The 18,899-nt window shown below is 39.5% G+C and overlaps 1 protein-coding gene and 1 pseudogene across 2 annotated transcripts in view; both read left to right on the forward strand.

The window, feature by feature from the left end:
• Nucleotides 1-18,899, forward strand: part of LOC149779988 (zinc finger protein 423-like) — a 92,065-nt gene that overhangs the window by 66,586 nt on the left and 6,580 nt on the right. For both annotated transcript variants that reach the window (XM_089936713.1, XM_089936714.1), the window contains 2 exons: nt 9,448-11,037; nt 11,893-12,259. In XM_089936713.1, the coding sequence (XP_089792839.1) occupies nt 9,448-11,037; nt 11,893-12,259 (1,957 nt within the window). The remainder of the gene's footprint in view (nt 1-9,447; nt 11,038-11,892; nt 12,260-18,899) is intronic.
• Nucleotides 14,517-17,181, forward strand: LOC149779989 (elongation factor 1-gamma pseudogene; annotated as a pseudogene).

The raw sequence follows: 18,899 nt of genomic DNA on the forward strand, positions 1-18,899 counted from the left end.
TGACCGTACGGCAACGTAAAGTGATTGGGAAGTCGCACTCGCTTCTGGTATACAATTTGATAGACTTTTTCCAAGGGTCGACTGACGATGTGGTGAGTGGGTACACGTACAATTTTGTTCGGTTGATAGGTGGTCACTTTAAAGTTTCCATCCTCTCCCGATTGCAAGGCTTCTTTCAATACCCCAAAGTTGACCACTCGACTGGTACGATAATTCAGAGTCAGTCCTTTCACTTTGCACGTCGTGTGCACTTCTCCTTGTTTGTCCCGGTATTCGTAGCCGTAATTTTTGGGACCACCACTGACGAAACTTAGAATCTTGTCGTCGGGATGCTCGTCTGTCCAGGCTCCTAAACGGTCTCTTTCGATGTCAGGGTGATGTTGAATCGGGTGATGGATGTAAATGCAACTGTCCGTGTCAAAGTACAGGACGCGTTCTCCTAACAGTTCTAAAGCTTCGTACAATTTTAAGCGAGCATGAGCTGTCACGTAAGCCACAATGATTACATTTCCAAAAGGGTCGTCTTGTACAAAGTCCAGATCTTCTTCGTAATTGACCAAGATCAAATCCTCTCGAACGACGTCCACGTGTTTCATGCATTTGGTTTTGTCGTGAATCATTTGGAAGTAGCGGGAAGGTTCTGTCAAATATTCCGTCTTGGGTAAACACGGGCGTTGTGCCATTTTACCCCACAAGCAATTTAACATCACTTTGGCAAACGATCGCCTGCCTTCGTTTTTCTCTATGTGGTCTAAAGAGATGCCTTCTTTTGTTCATAGTATTTCTCTTTGAATTGTATTTGGTCTTCGGGAGTGTGACACCAGGACGGATAGCCGCTGGCTTCTTTCTTCAGTTTCAAAAAGGCATCCACTTAGCCGGCGAAAATGCCTTTCTGCGTGGGGTCACCCTTGTGGTATTGTTGTGTCTTAGGAAAGTGGCAAATTTCGTACACTTCTAACAGTTGGTATCCCATGTCCAGAGCTTTGAACAATTCTACGCTGACCCAGGTTCCCGTCAAGGCACGTTCTTCCTGGCTGTGATGGCAAGGTTGGTCCTGGTTGCACGTTTCGGCACAAGTACGGCACAAGGGAAACATCAGTTTGCCTTGACAATGGTGAGGTAAGACGGGATGGTATAGGTTCGTGGGAGGCAAAACTTTGCACTTGATCAAGCCTTCGTATTGTCGAATGTTTTTCAGGTCGATGTGTTCCGTCAGCAATTGTGGGTGTCCTACAGGAAAGCGACAATATTTGCACACGTAGGGATACAGCGAACACACGTCCAAGTATTTGATTTCTTCTCCTTTCTCTTCGTCGGCTTGGTACAGCAAACAGGTGGCATTGGTCCTTCCTCCGTACAAACTATCCCTCGGGTTCAGTGGGTCCATGAACTGGTAACTTTCCACGAGGCGTTTAAACTCGGGATCGGTTTTCATACGGTGATCGTACTCGTGTTCCCACATTTCCACCACTTGGTATCCTTGCTGTTCTAACTTTAGGCGTCGCTGACAAGTGTCCTGGTACAAGTCTTCCATGGTTCGTTGTAAAAACTGATTTTTAGTGTCACGATCAGGGTAACAGACGGGACATCCGTGAAATAAGCAACCGTTAAACTCGTACACGATCTTGGGGTTTTCTAAGTCCCAGCCATCGACCGAATACGTTCCGATGGTCTTTTCACCCTCTCCGTTGCGGGCATGCTGAATCCATTTGTCTTCCTTGTCGCACAAGTAATGTAACCAACGTAGGGCTTTGACCGAGTATTGACGTTTGACAAAGTGGGTCGTTTGAGGACTGATGACAGCCACGGTATTTTCAGGCATGAATCGTTGTCGATACACTAAGGAACACGCTTTGGCAATGGTGCAAGCTTCTTTCAAAGGATCGACCCCTCCGTGTTCCATGAACAGTTCTCGAAATTTTCCACAGCAACGCCGTAAAATGTCCACGTCGGAACGACAATACTTTAGCATTTCTTCCTGAAAGTCGAAAGGGTCCGAGGCGTGAGCCTGGTACCAAGCGTAGAAAGCTTCTCGTTGTTCGGTACGCATGTTGTCGGGGTCGTAATAGTGAGCCTCAGGTAAATGGGGTAGAACGGCGTGTTGATTGGCTTCCGTATTGAAAAAGTGTGGAAAGTACCCTTTAACCATTTCTGTCATTCCAAACGTTTTAGGCATTCGGCTCAAAGGCATGGCCAAGTAGCTCATCTAATCTTTAAACTGCACTTGTCCCACTTGCATGAAAATGATTTCGGCTCCGTTCAAAGTCACTTTAGGACGCTCGGTGCCTTGTTCCGTATAGTATCTGAGAAGAAACTGCCCATCGTATCCGGAGAAATTGTGAGCCATCACTGTGGCATGACGATGACAATCTCCGTAACGTTCGATGTCCTCTTGGCTCCACGTCTTGTCGATGGGGTCTAAGACCCATTGGGCAAAATCGGCTAACGTGTTCGGTCCTCGAAAGATTTTTTCACGCCCTCCAGGAATCTTGCTGCAGTGTGGGCAATGACTGAAGATAGGTTCTTGAATGCACTTCTCGCACGCTCGATGAGCCACGCAGAAATTAGGAATGTGAATGCCGGTCTCTTGCATGCATTCGAAATCGAAAAAGATGAAATTGCCTTTCTTCTTGTGACCGTCTTCTTTCTCTGGTGGGGGTTGGTATTTTTGCACGTAACATTCGTGTTCCAAGTCCACGATGTGGTGACAAATGTGACATTTTTTCTTTCCTCGACATACGTGTGCCTTGGTACTATTGGTACGTATGCCTTGTCCACAGGTAGGGCACAATCTCAGGAGCTGACAAGCACATTTCTTCTGTGAACCTTGTGTTTTCAAATGTTGTTGGTAACAGGTAGGGCTGACAAACGTGCGCAGACAAGTCGAACAAGGCACTGGTTGTTCACTCAGACAGGGTGGAGAGGCCAAACATCCTGGGCATTTCCATCCACAATGTTTGTGTTGCTCTCGATTGTTATAACCATAATCACATTTCTCACAGTAATATCTGTATCCCAGGAATCCGGTGATAGTGGTAATGGTATCGAAATGGTCATCGTGATAATAAACATGAATGTATTTTCCGTCCTTAAAGTCTTGGCCTCGAAACAACAGAGGTCCGCGCATTTCTTGAGGATGCACTTTCAAGGTGTAGCGTGGAGCTAGGGCATCTTGCAATTTTTGCATCTCAGGAATGCCACAGGGTGTGTCTTTGGACAGACCAGCTTGTTGCAACAGGAGTTCTGCTTCATTTCGTTGTTTGGCTCGATGGGAACGTTGAATAGTGTTCCAGGCTCTTTTCCATTCTGTCGTGTCGTTCTTGTTGGCATAGGTTCGTCCCACCACGATGGCTCGAGCTAAACACATCTGGTCTTGAGGGTTGTTAATTCGGACGAGACTTGTTTTGGTGTTGCGAAGGTCGTCCACCAATAACATCTTTTTGCGTCCAGTCCCTTGAGGAGGAGAGACGTGGGCCATTTTCAGTGTGGCTTTACCATCGGTGATGTCAAACTGGTCATTAGATTGTTGTACATGTTGAATCTTGTCCATGACTTTGGAAGGGGTTAGTTCTGCGGGTCTGCTAAACTCGATCCAAACAGGGGATTTCAAACCGTCGTGATCTATGGATAGTGTCAAGCGATCGTCTTCTTTGGGTTGACATTGTCGCTTGAGTGCGGTGAGCAAAGAATCCCACATCTCGGTGATAAACCCTTCTGCTTTCTCTAAGGGTACGTCGGACTTGAAATCTTTAAACTTCACCGTGTAGGTGTAAGCCGTAGTTCTAAATTTTCTAGAGGAGCGCTTTTCCGTCTCTCGAATGGAATAGTACTTTTCAGCGTTGACTAAGGGTGGTGAACTTGGTTTAGAGGGTTCGGATTCTGGTTCACTCATGTCCTCTTCAAAATCACTGGCATGAATTTGTGCCAAGATTTCAGCCCTGGTACGAGGCGATAGATCACGTTTCTGCCTCTTACTTTCTTCTTCTTCTTTCTTCTCGAATGAATAGGATCGTTTCATCTTGAGTGCAAAACGTCAAATGACTCAAGTTTAAACACCATGGACTAATTTATAGTCATGGCAGACCAGCGTATATAAAAGGGTGTGTGTCTTGTCCTTTTCACTATTCATTTCACTCTCAAGCCGAGCACAACGATGGAAGAGACTAACCAAATCGAACGTTTCGTCAGAGCTTTGCGAGGGGTCATTAGAAAATTCTCTTCAGACCAGCCGACGGACTACTCTCCTTCCTTTCGAGATAAAAGTCAAGATACTTGCTATATCTGTAAGAAGAAAGGGCATTGGTCTTCAGAGTGTCCAGACCGTCAAAAAAGAAAAAAAAAACAGGGGCTAAAAAAGACAAAAGTCAAGATACCTGTTATTATTGTAAAGAAAAAGGACATTGGTCTCCAGATTGCCCCAAAAAGAAAAAAGAGGAGTCAGAAGAAAAGAAGGATTCTTCAGAAGAAGAGAGGGATTCTTCAGAGGAAGAAGAGGAAGAAAGAAGACAATTCTATTTACAAGAGGCAAAGAAACAGGAGAAGAAAAGAAGAAGGGAAGAAAATGAGGAAAAGACGGTGAAGAAATTAAAAAAAAACAGAAAGACTAAATAAGGAGAAAGAAGAAGTCAATGAACTTTTAATTAAAGTGTTGTGTTGTGAATTGTGAATTGGATTGTAAAAAATGGAGAAAAGAATACATTAATGATATAAGGTAAGTGTCTTTGAGTTTTGATTTTAAAATAAGAAGCTACACTCACGCACTCATACACAGACACGTACTATAAGGGTAAAATGAGTGGGGTTTTTTTTTTTTGAGTTATTGGCAAATTGAATTTGTATTTCTTTTCGAGAAATGTGGGTGGCCCTGAAAAGGGCCTTTTTTGGTGTAGGGGTGAGTTTAACCAATCAACTTTAACTGCCTTAAGCCTTTGCCACGGCCAAGGCCTACTTCTGAACTGCGTAATGTTGATGATGATGATTGAGTTGAAATCACTAAGGGTGGTACGGCAGGCTTAGTCACAGGGTTGACGTGTTTAGCTCGGGAAGGTCATATTCTCTTCGGTCGTGATAAAGAAGTCTGATACATTTGTTTCAGACTTCTTAACTCCGCTAAAATGTCCAACAGTACCGTGACCGTTTGATTTTCACCCTCTTGTTTCTTTGCTGCTACTTCTTCTTGCTGTTGTTGCTGTTGTTTTTTTCTTACCTCTTCTTCTTGCTGCTGTTGCTGCTGTAGGAGAAAAGCTTGTTCCGCTTCCTTTTGTCGTTGTATAAATTTCTCCAATTCTTCTTTCTGTCTCTGTCTAAAATTCTCCACTTGCGGTAATGAAGAAGGTAACGAAGGTTCCGGAACAAATTCTTGCGAGGTAAGAAAATCCACAAAATCCCAATGTACCTCTTCTGAAAGTAAGTCCGGGTTCCCTTGGGCAGTCTCCCTTGCTGGTGCACCCCAATGGATCGTTTTCTGAGTTTCCGTCATGTTGAATCACTGTCGCATAGATTGACTGCACACAAGCGCTAGCGAATCTATATAGACCACGTGACGTCACAAACTGTTCTCTTCGGATTGGATGCGAGCTGACTGAATTTTGTAACGCGTGTTCGGATTGGTGAATGAACTCAATCCGTTTCAATCCTACCTCTGCCTATAAATAAGCGCAGTTCACTACATTGATTCACCTGTTCTCGTCGCTTCAAGATGTGGACCACAGTTGAGTCATCCACCCTTGTGTCTTTCATGATGTTTAGGACGGACATACCCATGTATGTCCTATCCAAGTGGACCGTTGTCCACAGGACAAACACCAGTCTGTGGATACGTAGGATCTACGTTGAAAGACAAGGATGCCTGAAAAGAGTGCTGATTTACGGACCAACAGTGAGACGCAGCCTAAGAACAAGAAGAAGAAGACCAATGCGGTGCCCTTTATGTTAATGGATACATTACTATAAACCCAAAGGCCCTTTTCAGGGCCAGCCATATTTCTCGAAAAGAGATAGCCTTTCCATTGCCTACCCCTTTTTTTAAATTTAAATTTAAATTTAAATTTAAATTTAAAAAAAAATCCCATATTCAATTCCCCTTGTCCCTAGACAAACCCAAACTCTATTCCCCCATGTTAAATTCCCCCTTGTACGTAGAGTGACCCACGATTTTTCACCATGTTCAATTCCCCTTGTACGTAGAGTGGCCCACGATTTTTCGCCATGTTAAATTTCCCTTGTACGTAGAGTGGCCCAGGGGTCCCTGTAATGCTAATTCCCATTGTACGTAGGGTGGCCCCATTTACTACTGGCAAGATGTAGTAGAGATTTAATCTAATCCTGTCAGGGCATTAATAACATTGGACAAGGTGTAGTACAGATTTAACCTAGTCCTGTCAGAGCGTTCGTAATATTGGACAGTGTAGAGTACAGATTTAACCTAGTCCTGTCAAGGGCATTAATAACATTGGACAAGATGTAGTACAGATTTAACCTAGTCCTGTCAAGAGCATTAATAATATTGGACAAGATGTAGTACAGATTTAACCTAGTTCTGTCAAGGGCATTAGTATTATTGGACAAGATGTAGTTTAGATTTAACCTAGTCCTGTCAGGAGCATTAATAATATTGGGCAAGGTAGAGTACAGATTTAACCTAGTCCTGTCAAAGGTATTAATAACATTGTAAAAGATGTAGTTCAGGTTTAACCTAGTCCTGTCATGGGCATTAATAACATTGGACAAGATGTAGTACAGATTTAACCTAGTCCTGTCATGGGCAATAATAACATTGGACAAGATGTAGTACAGATTTAACCTAGTCCTGTCATGGGCATTAATAACATTGGACAAGATGTAGTACAGATTTAACCTAGTCCTGTCAGAGCGTTCGTAATATTGGACGGTGTAGAGTACAGATTTAACCTAGTCCTGTCAAGGGCATTAATAACATTGGACAAGATGTAGTACAGATTTAACCTAGTCCTGTCAAGAGCATTAATAATATTGGACAAGATGTAGTACAGATTTAACCTAGTTCTGTCAAGGGCATTAGTATTATTGGACAAGATGTAGTTTAGATTTAACCTAGTCCTGTCAGGAGCATTAATAATATTGGGCAAGGTAGAGTACAGATTTAACCTAGTCCTGTCAAAGGTATTAATAACATTGTAAAAGATGTAGTTCAGGTTTAACCTAGTCCTGTCATGGGCATTAATAACATTGGACAAGATGTAGTACAGATTTAACCTAGTCCTGTCATGGGCATTAATAACATTGGACAAGATGTAGTACAGATTTAACCTAGTCCTGTCATGGGCATTAATAACATTGGACAAGATGTAGTACAGATTTAACCTAGTCCTATCAGAGCGTTCGTAATATTGGACAGTGTAGAGTACAGATTTAACCTAGTCCTGTCAAGGGCATTAATAACATTGGACAAGATGTAGTACAGATTTAACCTAGTCCTGTCAAGAGCATTAATAATATTGGACAAGATGTAGTACAGATTTAACCTAGTTCTGTCAAGGGCATTAGTATTATTGGACAAGATGTAGTTTAGATTTAACCTAGTCCTGTCAGGAGCATTAATAATATTGGGCAAGGTAGAGTACAGATTTAACCTAGTCCTGTCAAAGGTATTAATAACATTGTAAAAGATGTAGTTCAGGTTTAACCTAGTCCTGTCATGGGCATTAATAACATTGGACAAGATGTAGTACAGATTTAACCTAGTCCTGTCATGGGCATTAATAACATTGGACAAGATGTAGTACAGATTTAACCTAGTCCTGTCATGGGCATTAATAACATTGGACAAGATGTAGTACAGATTTAACCTAGTCCTGTCAGAGCGTTCGTAATATTGGACAGTGTAGAGTACAGATTTAACCTAGTCCTGTCAAGGACATTAATAACATTGGACAAGATGTAGTACAGATTTAACCTAGTCCTGTCAGAGCGTTCGTAATATTGGATAGTGTAGAGTACAGATTTAACCTAGTCCTGTCAAGGGCATTAATAACATTGTACAAGATGTAGTACAGGTTTATTCTAATCTAGTCATGGGCAACACTAACATTGAAAATGATGTTGTTTAGTTTTTACTAAAACTAATGTTTTATACTTCTATCTTTGTGTCTTTCGTTTAGTTACAAAAATTTCCAAATGTATTTGTCACGCTTGTATTGTACCTGTCCTGTATGATAGTGATGTACTAGAACGCTGAAAATATTTCAGCACAGAAACAGTATGTCTTATATGTGGAGTGTGGTTTAAGTGTTACTTTCATTAATATTTCCCGTAGCGAGGCAAGTCCTGAGTCTGGATTATTAGATTGTCTAATGTACCACTACCTTGTTGATAAATTTTATCTAGAAATATAATAGGTATTTATATACTGATGATTCTTTCTTCTTCCATTTTTATATCTTTTCTTTGGCTTAACTGCCTTTATCACATGAGCTTCTTTTTTGTTTTTTCCTGAAAATAAAATACAATTACTACTTATCTAATTTAAACAGTATTTCGGCTCATGTATTGGCTCTTACTTTAATTTCAAAGGAATTCATTTGGATTTTAATAACATATCATGGCCATAAAGCCGTGATTATACATAGCAAGGTCTAAATTTTACTTATTGTTAGTTCTTGTTTGTGTTCGTAGTCACACGATGCGAAGTAAATTTATCAAATAACATGGAAAATATGCTTTAAAACCTATACATTTAAAAAAGGATGAGATGCAAAGTCTTGTTAATGCGTTTGTTGCTATTAACAGTATCATCTATATACCTTTAATCATCGTTAAAAGTTTCATTTTCTTACTATATTATATTCATATTTGTACTTACAAAAATGTATACAGTTTTTCAATTGTTAGTTCCAGTGCAGCTTTATGCAAAGAGTTATTTATTTAGTTTGACTTGATGTATTTGCTTTAAATAACCACCAAAAGAAATTTTTATTCATGGTTCTATTTAAATTAAATCACATACAAATATCTGAAAATGTATCCATCGGCGCTTTTCACGCGAAGATAAAAATAATCAGCTTGACTTGGGTTGTTTTGGAGCTTATTAAATATTTCCCATTATCGCGGTTTGTAAATTTTTCTTTAATATGTCGTCTGCAGCAAAAGACGACTTAAGATGACGAAAATGAAAAGTGATTTGCCTTACGATTTAGACTTCAGTCATTGGTAATATATTAAAATGGATTTGGTTATTCAGTGGTTTTCTCGTTCATATTTGTCCATCAACTGCGATTCATATTTTGAGATATTATATCTTAAAACTCGTGACAGTTTTGAACAATTTCTTAGTATTTAAATTAATAATACAGCTTAGGAAATCCTCGCAGATTGGAGAGTATTGTCCAATATCAGATGAGCAGGAATGAAAAAAATACGATATTTTTATTTTAAATATTTTGTTTATGAAGCCATATTTTATTTTTTCAGAAGCGATCATCTGAAAAGTCACATGAAAATCCATGATGTCTGCAAACCATTCCAGTGCGCGATATGTAACCGTGGTTTCATGCACGTGGCCGCGTTGACGGCTCACATGAGCACACATACAAATGACCATATAAAAGAAGTCACGGCGGTAACTAATACTACAGGATCAACGCCTGTAACGGACCCATCAAAAGAATTTAGATGTTCTGAATGTAAAGAGGTCTTTTCAGATGAAAACGAACTCCATATCCATATTGCGGCGCATAGTTTTTCTGCACAGGATGACAAGAGCATTCAGTGTTCCTTTTGCACAGCAATCTGTATTGGTCAACTAGCCTTACAATTACACGTAGAACACTTCCATTCCAGTGATAATCTGAATAAGTGTAGTCTCTGCTGTACACACTTTACTACTTTAGATGAACTTCGGCAACATATGAAGATGCACGAGTCTATCGAGGAAGGTCATCCGGAGATGACTAAGACGTGTCATCCTGCCGAATTTCCCAAAAAATTACTTCCGAGCAGCGTCGCAGGAAATGTTGGTTCTTTTGAAATTCTAGTTTGTCCATATTGTCTCCGCGATGACTTTGATACACTAGAAATTCTAGAACTTCACATGCAGAGTGTGCATTCTGTCAAGTCAACAGAAGTTTATACGTGCAATTACTGCAATGCCCCCTATAAGAACTTGTACAGTTTGCACGAGCACATGCGTGCCGTGCATCAAAACCAGCCCAGTATGGGCATCAAATATCCCTGTAGCCGCTGTTCAAAAGAGTTTCCCAGTATAGAGACACTTGCTGACCACAAAAAACGGCACCATCATTCTGGTAGTAGCAATAAGGCTACAATTAATTCTGTGTACTGCGTCCAGTGCGCATTGACCTTTCCAAGCCCCGCTGCTCTTCAGGAACACATTTCCACAGCTCATAAAATATTGCCAAAGACTGAGTCCAAAGCACAGAAGGTACGAAACTTGTCTGCTGGAAGTGTAAGCGCAAAGCAGAAAGGTGTTACCCCACAGAAGATTACTACTTCTCTTTTACATTCTGCTTTAATGCCTGACAGTGTGTTTGTCTCTCTTGCTCAAATCCCCACATCATCAGTTAAAGTCCTCGAGGCCCCAGCTGATCAGTTAACGTGTGACCAGTGCAATTCCGTTTTTCCGGATCTCACGAACTTCACAGCACACATGAAACTCCACATGGATTCTGCTATGGGAGGTCAGTATCCGTGTAATCGTTGTAACAAACATTTCCTCTCTGAGGAGCAACTTGAGGCACATCTGTCCAGCCATTTTCTCTCCGTAGTCACAGAATACGGTTGTACCAGCTGCGTGAAACTCTTCAGCAAACCCGATGAGCTTCAAAAACACCTTATGGATATCCATGCTCACCATCTGTATCGCTGTTCACTCTGCAAAGAGATCTTCGATTCGAAAGTTAATGTTCAGGTCCATTTTGCAATCAAGCACAGCAATGAATGTAAAATATACAAATGTATCCAGTGTAACATGGCGTTCCGGTCTGAGTCAGAGTGGCAGATACACGTTAGGATCACCCATCTGCAGATGTCTAAACCATATAGGTATATTTTTTAAAATTTCCTGAATTTAGTTTTTTTTTAGTGAAGTGCATAGAATTGTATTTTTTAAAGATATAAAGCATAGATGGGACCAAATATTCAATATAATATACGAGTTGATTAATTTCTATATGATGCAATTCCAGAGTTTCTGAGAAACTGTATTTTCATGTCAAGAAAAATAATGTGTTGATCTGCAAAACATTTGGATATATATATACAGTTTCGTGTAATTGTTTTCACACGAAAGAAACATGGATTTCCTTATAATCAATAAATTTATAATAACTATCATGTGACTGCGAACAGACGCACCAGAGAGTTCGGTTCGTTATTTTTTCATAATGTGAAAACTTCCATCAATAAAATCTCTCCGTGCAAAAGAAAGAACATTTAAATAAAACAAAAACTTTCGAATGGTGCTAATGTTCTGTCGTATGCAAGAACGTTACGTAGGACTTAAATTTATCATGGCACATGATGCAGATTTTAAGAGTAACCTCATATGTAGAACTCGCTGGAAACACTCATCTTAATATCGAGGATGCGTCATTTTTTCGTTTTAGTCGTTAGCTGTGGCGTAGCAAGAAAGTTTCCTAATCCTCCACCCCATCCCCTGAAAAGTTAATTTTGGGGTTCCTCCCAATACAAACAATATTCAAAGGGAAATGTGGGCCTCCACTACATCTACCTCCTGCCTCCGCATTTGCTTGGTCCGTTGGTACGCCACTGCTTGTTAGATTTTCTAGTATAATTGCTGATGCATGAAGTTTACTAGCTCAAATTCTTGTCAGTTTATAGAAATAATAATAAAATGTCAGCTTACAATTATTTGTTGATATGTCATTATTATTTCAGGTGTCTGTTTTGCAAGGAGAGTTTTCCGACGGAGATGGACTTACAATGTCATCTTGCCACTCACAACAAACCTTTCAAGTGCTCTATGTGCAATGAATCTTTTCTTGTCGAGTTTCTTTTGGACAAGCATATACAGAATATCCATTCCGGGCCGACAAGTACCACTAGCACTAGCAACAAACCAACAGATATTCAGATATCGTCCACAATCGCCGTCAAAATAGAACGGGACGCGGATTTCGTGAAGCGATCAGAACTGCTAGACCAGACTGGAAGAGCGGGAAATTCTATTGTGTGGCGAAGCTCTGATGAACTGTATAGATGTAACATCTGTGACATGAAATTCAACCAGGTGTCTTTGTTGCAGGTACGTTACTGAATAACATGCAATATATGAGACATAAAATTCAACATATGTTGTTAATGCATCTATGTTACTGGACGAGATATATGTGTCTATACGACCGTTCCGGTGGCCTAGTGGTTAGAGCGTCCGCCTCAGATGCGGTAGGTCGTGGGTTCTATCCCCGGCCGAGTCATACAAAGATTTTTAAAAATGGTACTAAGAGCTGCCTCGCTTGGCGTTCAGCATTAAGAGGTTAGTCTTAGGACTGGTCGGCCTGGTGTCAGAATAATGTGACTGGGTGGGACATCATGCTACGTGTCTGCGACATGATGCCCCAGTGCTAGACATCACTATAAACTGTCACACTGCAGACATCGTAGTGATATGGCTGTAAAATTGTTAAAGCTGCGTTAAAAATCCAAATCACAACACAACATATGTGTCTATACTATAGTGACCGGATGAAATAGACGGATGCAATGTACGTCACGTGACACTCAAGCAGATATCGCTACCTCAGTTTAGTTACAAAAAGAGTTGAACTTGCATCACCTTTCAAAGTTAACAAAAACTTATTTTGGTTACATATTGACGCTATGTGATGGTAACTTGCATAGATTCATTCGATGTTTTTTTTTTATGTTTAGCAAAATATTTTATCTCTTCCACTTTTCCGATTTTTTCTCCCCCCCCCCCTCCATTTCTAAATCACACCTGGTTGAATCCTTTAAAGCAATATGACAAATATAGTAAATATAAAGTTTTAAAGTTTCATCTTTCGGTATTGTGGCCTTCATTCGCACATAATTAAGAAATAATTACTTGAAGAAAAGTATCCCTTTTTTTAATGGATATATACTTGTTTTCAATCTTGCAATGTTTATGTTAGATGAAAATGTAACATAAATTGAAACATTTACAAACAAGTGTTTACTTTTTTGAAAGATATACTGCTTATCAATTCATTATTTTCATTCTAACATGAAAAATAAACACAACTGGGCTTCTTTAGAACAGTTGCAGTCTGTTTTGACGTACCACTACGACACTCGTGCATTCGTTCAGTCATTTGCTGCGCACTTGTATGATAACGTCGAAACATTATGTCATATTGAGTGATACTCTTTGTGACAACGCCCCTTCAAAAGCGACATCTGTTGTGCAAGATAAGTATTACTTATCTCCTTTGGTTTATATCAGCTCCTCATATCTCATACTCTTTCAGAATATATCGCTTCCATAAGGATGTTTTGACCTCTGGGTAATCTAAACTTTTAATTCATAGAATCTTAGCATTAGTATGCGAGCACTTTGACTGGCGTTAGGCTGTTGTATAGAAAACATCACAGAAAATGTAATTTAAACTGAATGTAACCCAGCCAACAAAGCTTACACTTTGCTACGGCTGGCATTAATCCATCAAATTGACAGCACTGTGGGTGTTATCACAGGGTCGGTACACTTTGCCTCTAGTGTATGCAGTGTTTTTTGTATTATATATTTATATACATGTAAACATATCACTTTATGTGATTCTGATTGGTCCAAATAAGCCCATGAAATTAGTGCACAGTATTCTCTTTACTGATTGGCTGCGATCATGGGAAAAAATTTTAACCCCGCCTTCTGGAATTTTTTGTTTTCATTGAACATTTTTGGCCGCCATATTTTGAATCGACTCGCGAAAGGGAACTGGGGAAAAAATGGTCTCGTATGTTTCAATATTGCCAATTTAACGCCACAGGGGTTTGTTATGTCGTGTAGCATATCATAACATGAAAATCGCAAAAACCCCAAGACAAGAACAATAACAACAAGTAAAACTACCGGTATTGCTTAGATGGGAACGAGGGTGGGGGTGGGGATGGATGGGTAGTATAGCTGTAGCATGGAATCCACTCTATCTACAAGCTTGGTTTAAATGTTATCTTACTGAAGTAAATAAGCTCACCTTTGCTCACAGAAGAATGTAGTCCTACAATGTAAGACATACCACATGTTGTTTTTTGTTTTAGTGCTATGTCTTACTACCCAAATAACGGCCTTGTATAGCGTGTTCCGATGTCGGTTGACATCGGAATGAGTAGTCAAAGTTTCAGGAATATCTCACACACTTTGCAGCCTATATCGACACTCTTCCACTAATTTATGTGTAATTAATATACTTACTGTGCTGTCTTTATCCTGGCGGAATGAAAATAACACTAGCAAATGGACGCATTTTCATGTTCCGTTGTGATAACATTTGAATTTGTTGCAATGCGACGGTAGTCGAGGTATGCCGAAGTATGTTTTAGTATGTTCATGTGGGGATATGTTTCTTGAACGAAACGAAACGTTGCTTACAGTTCCAATAGGCATAATATATTTTTATTCGTTTCGTTAAAGAATAATATGTCAACTTAACCTGATTTCGGCATTCCCGGCTTTCATCGCTTTCCAGGCAACTGAAATGTAGGCCAACGAAACTTGAAAACAGGTCCATTTCTTTTGTGAGAATTTGAATTTATTAGAGAAAAAACATCAGGATAAGTAAAGTCTGAAAAAACATTATAACTTTACTTTGTAGAAAAGCGTCGTTATTGGTTGCCAGTTGTGTGTGACATTCCTGGAAAATTGACTTTCGTTACACTGTTAGTTGACATCAAAACACGCTAAACAGTGCCGTTAGTTAGGCTGTAAGACTCCTCACACCCCAGAACTTTTCGGGTGATGTGTCTTACGTTGTAGGACTAAAAAGAATGTACACATAAACCGTTCTTCCCAACTGAGAGAACTTTATCAACCTCAGCACATTTACGCGGTAAATATGTGATGCAAGTCCGACTCAGAGATTTGTTTACGTCTTCTGTGTAACGTCTTTCTAGGACAGAATTCAATACATAAGACATTGCTGTACTCAACACGTTTAGGTGGCGCTCTGTAGTTTCGTATCTTGCATAAGTTAGAATTTTAAAGAAAAAGAATTTCGTCGGGTTTCCTCGCTGGTTATACTGGCTATTTAAAAAAAGACCTTGTATATCTAGGTATTGTTCAAAGAAGCTTTACTTTCCTTTTTGTTTGGTGAATGACTGGTGGATGTAATATGGGTTATAGAGTATACAGCTTAGCCTAACTTCAGATTTGCACCTTTCAAAAACCGCTAGCTCCGCTTGGTCATTTTCACTTCCTGGACTTCAGATGTAAAATGTAGAAAAAAGAGCCGATAACATTTTTTCCATTTTATATATGTAGTAATTGCACTTAGAGTATCTGGTATTGACTAGTTGGGCAAAATTCATTTTCACTATTTTAATAGGTGCTAAAGATAGTGTACTTTAGACTAATTCAGGGTGATTTCTTTAGCATAAAGGAGCAGTCATTTTAGTTAGCAGTGTGCTTAGATCATGTACAATTTCCAAAAGTACAATATCCAAAGAAATATCATCCACATTACATCAAAGTAGGATAGAGGTATGTCAACATTCTCTCCACAGTGCATGTTTCAAATGCAAACAACGTCACATTACATAAACCACTCTCTCAAAAGTACATAATAACTGGTGAATTCATAATAACTGGTGAGTACATAATAACTGGTGAGCGACCCCTTAATAAGCACATACAGAAGCTGGTATTGTTTAGTTAGGCAAAATTTATTTTCCCTATTTTATTTAGTGCTTACAGATAGTGTACAATAGATTAATTCAGGCTGGGGTTTTTAGCATAAGGGAGCAGTCATTTTAGTTCGGGGTGTGCTTAGATCATGTACAATTTCCTTTGTTGCATCGAAGTAGCATAGAGGTATGCCAACATTCTCTCCACTGTGCATGTTTCAAATGCAAACAACTTCACCTTACATACGTCACTCTCACAAAAGTACATAATAACTGGTGAGTACATACTAACTTAATCACTCTAGCACATGTTGCACCATTCTGTGTTTTCTAAAGGAGAGCACAACAGTAAAAAAAAGAAATAACTCGTATGACCTAACTGTGAACTGGTGTTACACATGTACATATGCATTACTTTTCCTGCCTGCCGGTGCAGTGGCATCAGGTACCCTGTACACGTATCCAGGCAACTTCCGAGTTTACATGGCACTTATCGCTGCCGAATACAGTGGCGCTGAAGTGACCGTTGACACTAGCTTCGTTTTCGGTGAGACGAACAAGTCTGATGATTTCTTAGCCAAGTTTCCTTTCGGAGCAGGTACCAGTGTTCGAGTCGTCAAGAGTGGACTGTATATTTGAGAGTAATGCAATAGCACATTGTGTGAGCAACAGTAAGCTGCTAGGATCTGTACAGGAAGACTAGGCAAGGATACAGCAGTAGGTCAACTTTGCTGACAATTGGATTCTTCCAGCATCCTGCACCTGGGTCTTCCCATGCTTGGGCATCACACAGTACAATAAACAGGAGACGGAAAAACCTAAGGAGCAAATGAAGTTAGCCTTGGGTGTGCTAAATCATTACCCGCAGACCCGCACCTTCCTAGTTGACATTACTGTAGCCTACAACCTTCCCCATGCTTACCAATATGTCCTCGACCCAAACTTCCGACAAGCCTATACCAGTATAAACAGATGGTTTGTTACTCTCATCAACCAGCCACAGTTTAAGAAGGTGATCGGAGACTTAAAGCTATGTAAAAAGATGGCCGAGTTTGATGCCAAGAAGTATGCTGAGCTTTCATGCAGACAGTGGCGGAAAGAAAGAAAATGAGAAAAAGGACAAAGACTCTGCACAGCAGCAAAAACAAGAGTTAAAAAGAAGAGTAGATAAAAAAAATTGACTTAAGACAGACAAAACTTTAAATAATTCATTTTGGTAAATCATTTGCTAGTGATCCCTAGGAAAGCTGATAATTCCTATATTAAAGAATAATTTCATTTCTCGTTATTGATTCTGCATGCATCAAGCTCAGAATTCTAGTCAGATTTCATTTGTAGGAAATTTTGGAAGTGCGCAAAGTATGACAAGGGACTTGTATATTAACATTATGTGCCACTAAGCAAGTTAACGGCGAAAATCTATTTTATGAAGGGAGATGTAACATAATGCATATGTACATGCATTAGTCCAGTTCACAGTAAGTTCGTACGAGTTATTTCCCTTCTTACTCTTGCGTTTTTTTGAAAACAGAACGGTGCGACATCTGCTAGAGCGGACTGATTAAACGTGTTGACTAAAGCCAGGGACGTCATCTGAATTTGTATGTGCTGTAAAATGTAAAATTGCTGTTGCCTATATACGAAAATAAACAAGCCCGTCAAGTTTTGCCCGCCCCCCTCCGAAAAAGTTGAAATGACGTCCCTGAGTAAAGCCCTATCTTATGTATTGAATTTGCCCTAGAAAGACGTTACAATCTGTACAGTCTAATGTTCCAAATCAAATACTACAAGTATCCGGTCACAAATACATTACAATAAATGTGTGTGTGTGTGCTTTGGATTTTTAACGTAGCTTTAACAATTTTTCAGTCATATTGCTACGATGTCTGAAGTGTGACAGTTTATAGTGATGTCTAGCACTGGGGCATCATGCCTCAGACATGCCTCAGACATGAGGCATGATGTCCCACCCAGTCACATTATCCTGACACCATGCCGACCAGTCCTAAGACTAACTTGTTAATACAGAGTGCCAAGCGAGGCAGCTTTTAGTACCATTCTTGAAAGTCGTTGGTATGACTCGGCCGGGTATCGAAACCACGACTTCCCGTATCTGACACGGACGCTGTAACCTCTAGGCCACCTGAGCGGTCCTATAAATATGTGTATTTCTGCATCCAGTAATCTTTTCACAAAAATATCGCAACAATTTAATGTTTAGTTGTGGAATTTCAACGTAAACATACTGTCACTGTGTTGTGTTGGCCAACTCAAATCGGAACTGTGCACCGTATCAAAAATTGTGACATCACACGCATTGGACATTTTGTGCTGACAAATGTTTTTTGTTTTGTAAAATGTTCTGTTTATTTGGATGGACGCTTATTCTTTTTTATAGTTACCAGAAATGTATAATATACTTTTACTATTTCAACTTTGGGACTATTTTTTACGCACAATAAATGAAAGGTATAGAGTCTGCCAGAATAACGAAATTATTCGTTCTTCTTTCTATCTAAATAATTTCTACTGAAATAAAACTATAATAAAAAGAATCTCAAATGGGTAATGATTAAATATTAAATTTATGAAAGTCGTTAAATAATTTCCAGCTTTTGCTCGCCAAGGCTAGCATAAGATGGACATTATTAAATTCGTTTCATAAATTCAATATTAAATCGTTATCCGTTTGAAATCCTCTATTTATTATTCTTCTTAAATGAGGCAATCCACTGTGAGGAGTATGGCGTTTTATATGGTAAGGAAAAAGGTTTATTTTGGATTATGAAGCAATGACTTATAAAGATATACAGTATCTATTTCAAAGATGAATACCCTGTTTTCACTTTTTCAATTTTAATTGTTTTGTTTTTAAATTTGAACCACTAGAAAGATTTGATTAACTTTCAAAGTAGATATCTCCTTTCAAGTCCTATTTCGATTCTAGCAGGAAGGGTCAGTTGGTACGTCCTTCGAATAGGCCCTTATTTCCTTTGCATGATATAGCCAATAATGTGCTGAAAGTGTCATTAAAAAACAATCAACCAACTAACGAGAAAAATAAA

This window comes from Sinohyriopsis cumingii, chromosome 16 (assembly GCF_028554795.1).
Source record: "Sinohyriopsis cumingii isolate HCF-2022 chromosome 16, ASM2855479v2, whole genome shotgun sequence".
NCBI classification, from domain to species: domain Eukaryota; kingdom Metazoa; phylum Mollusca; class Bivalvia; order Unionida; family Unionidae; genus Sinohyriopsis; species Sinohyriopsis cumingii.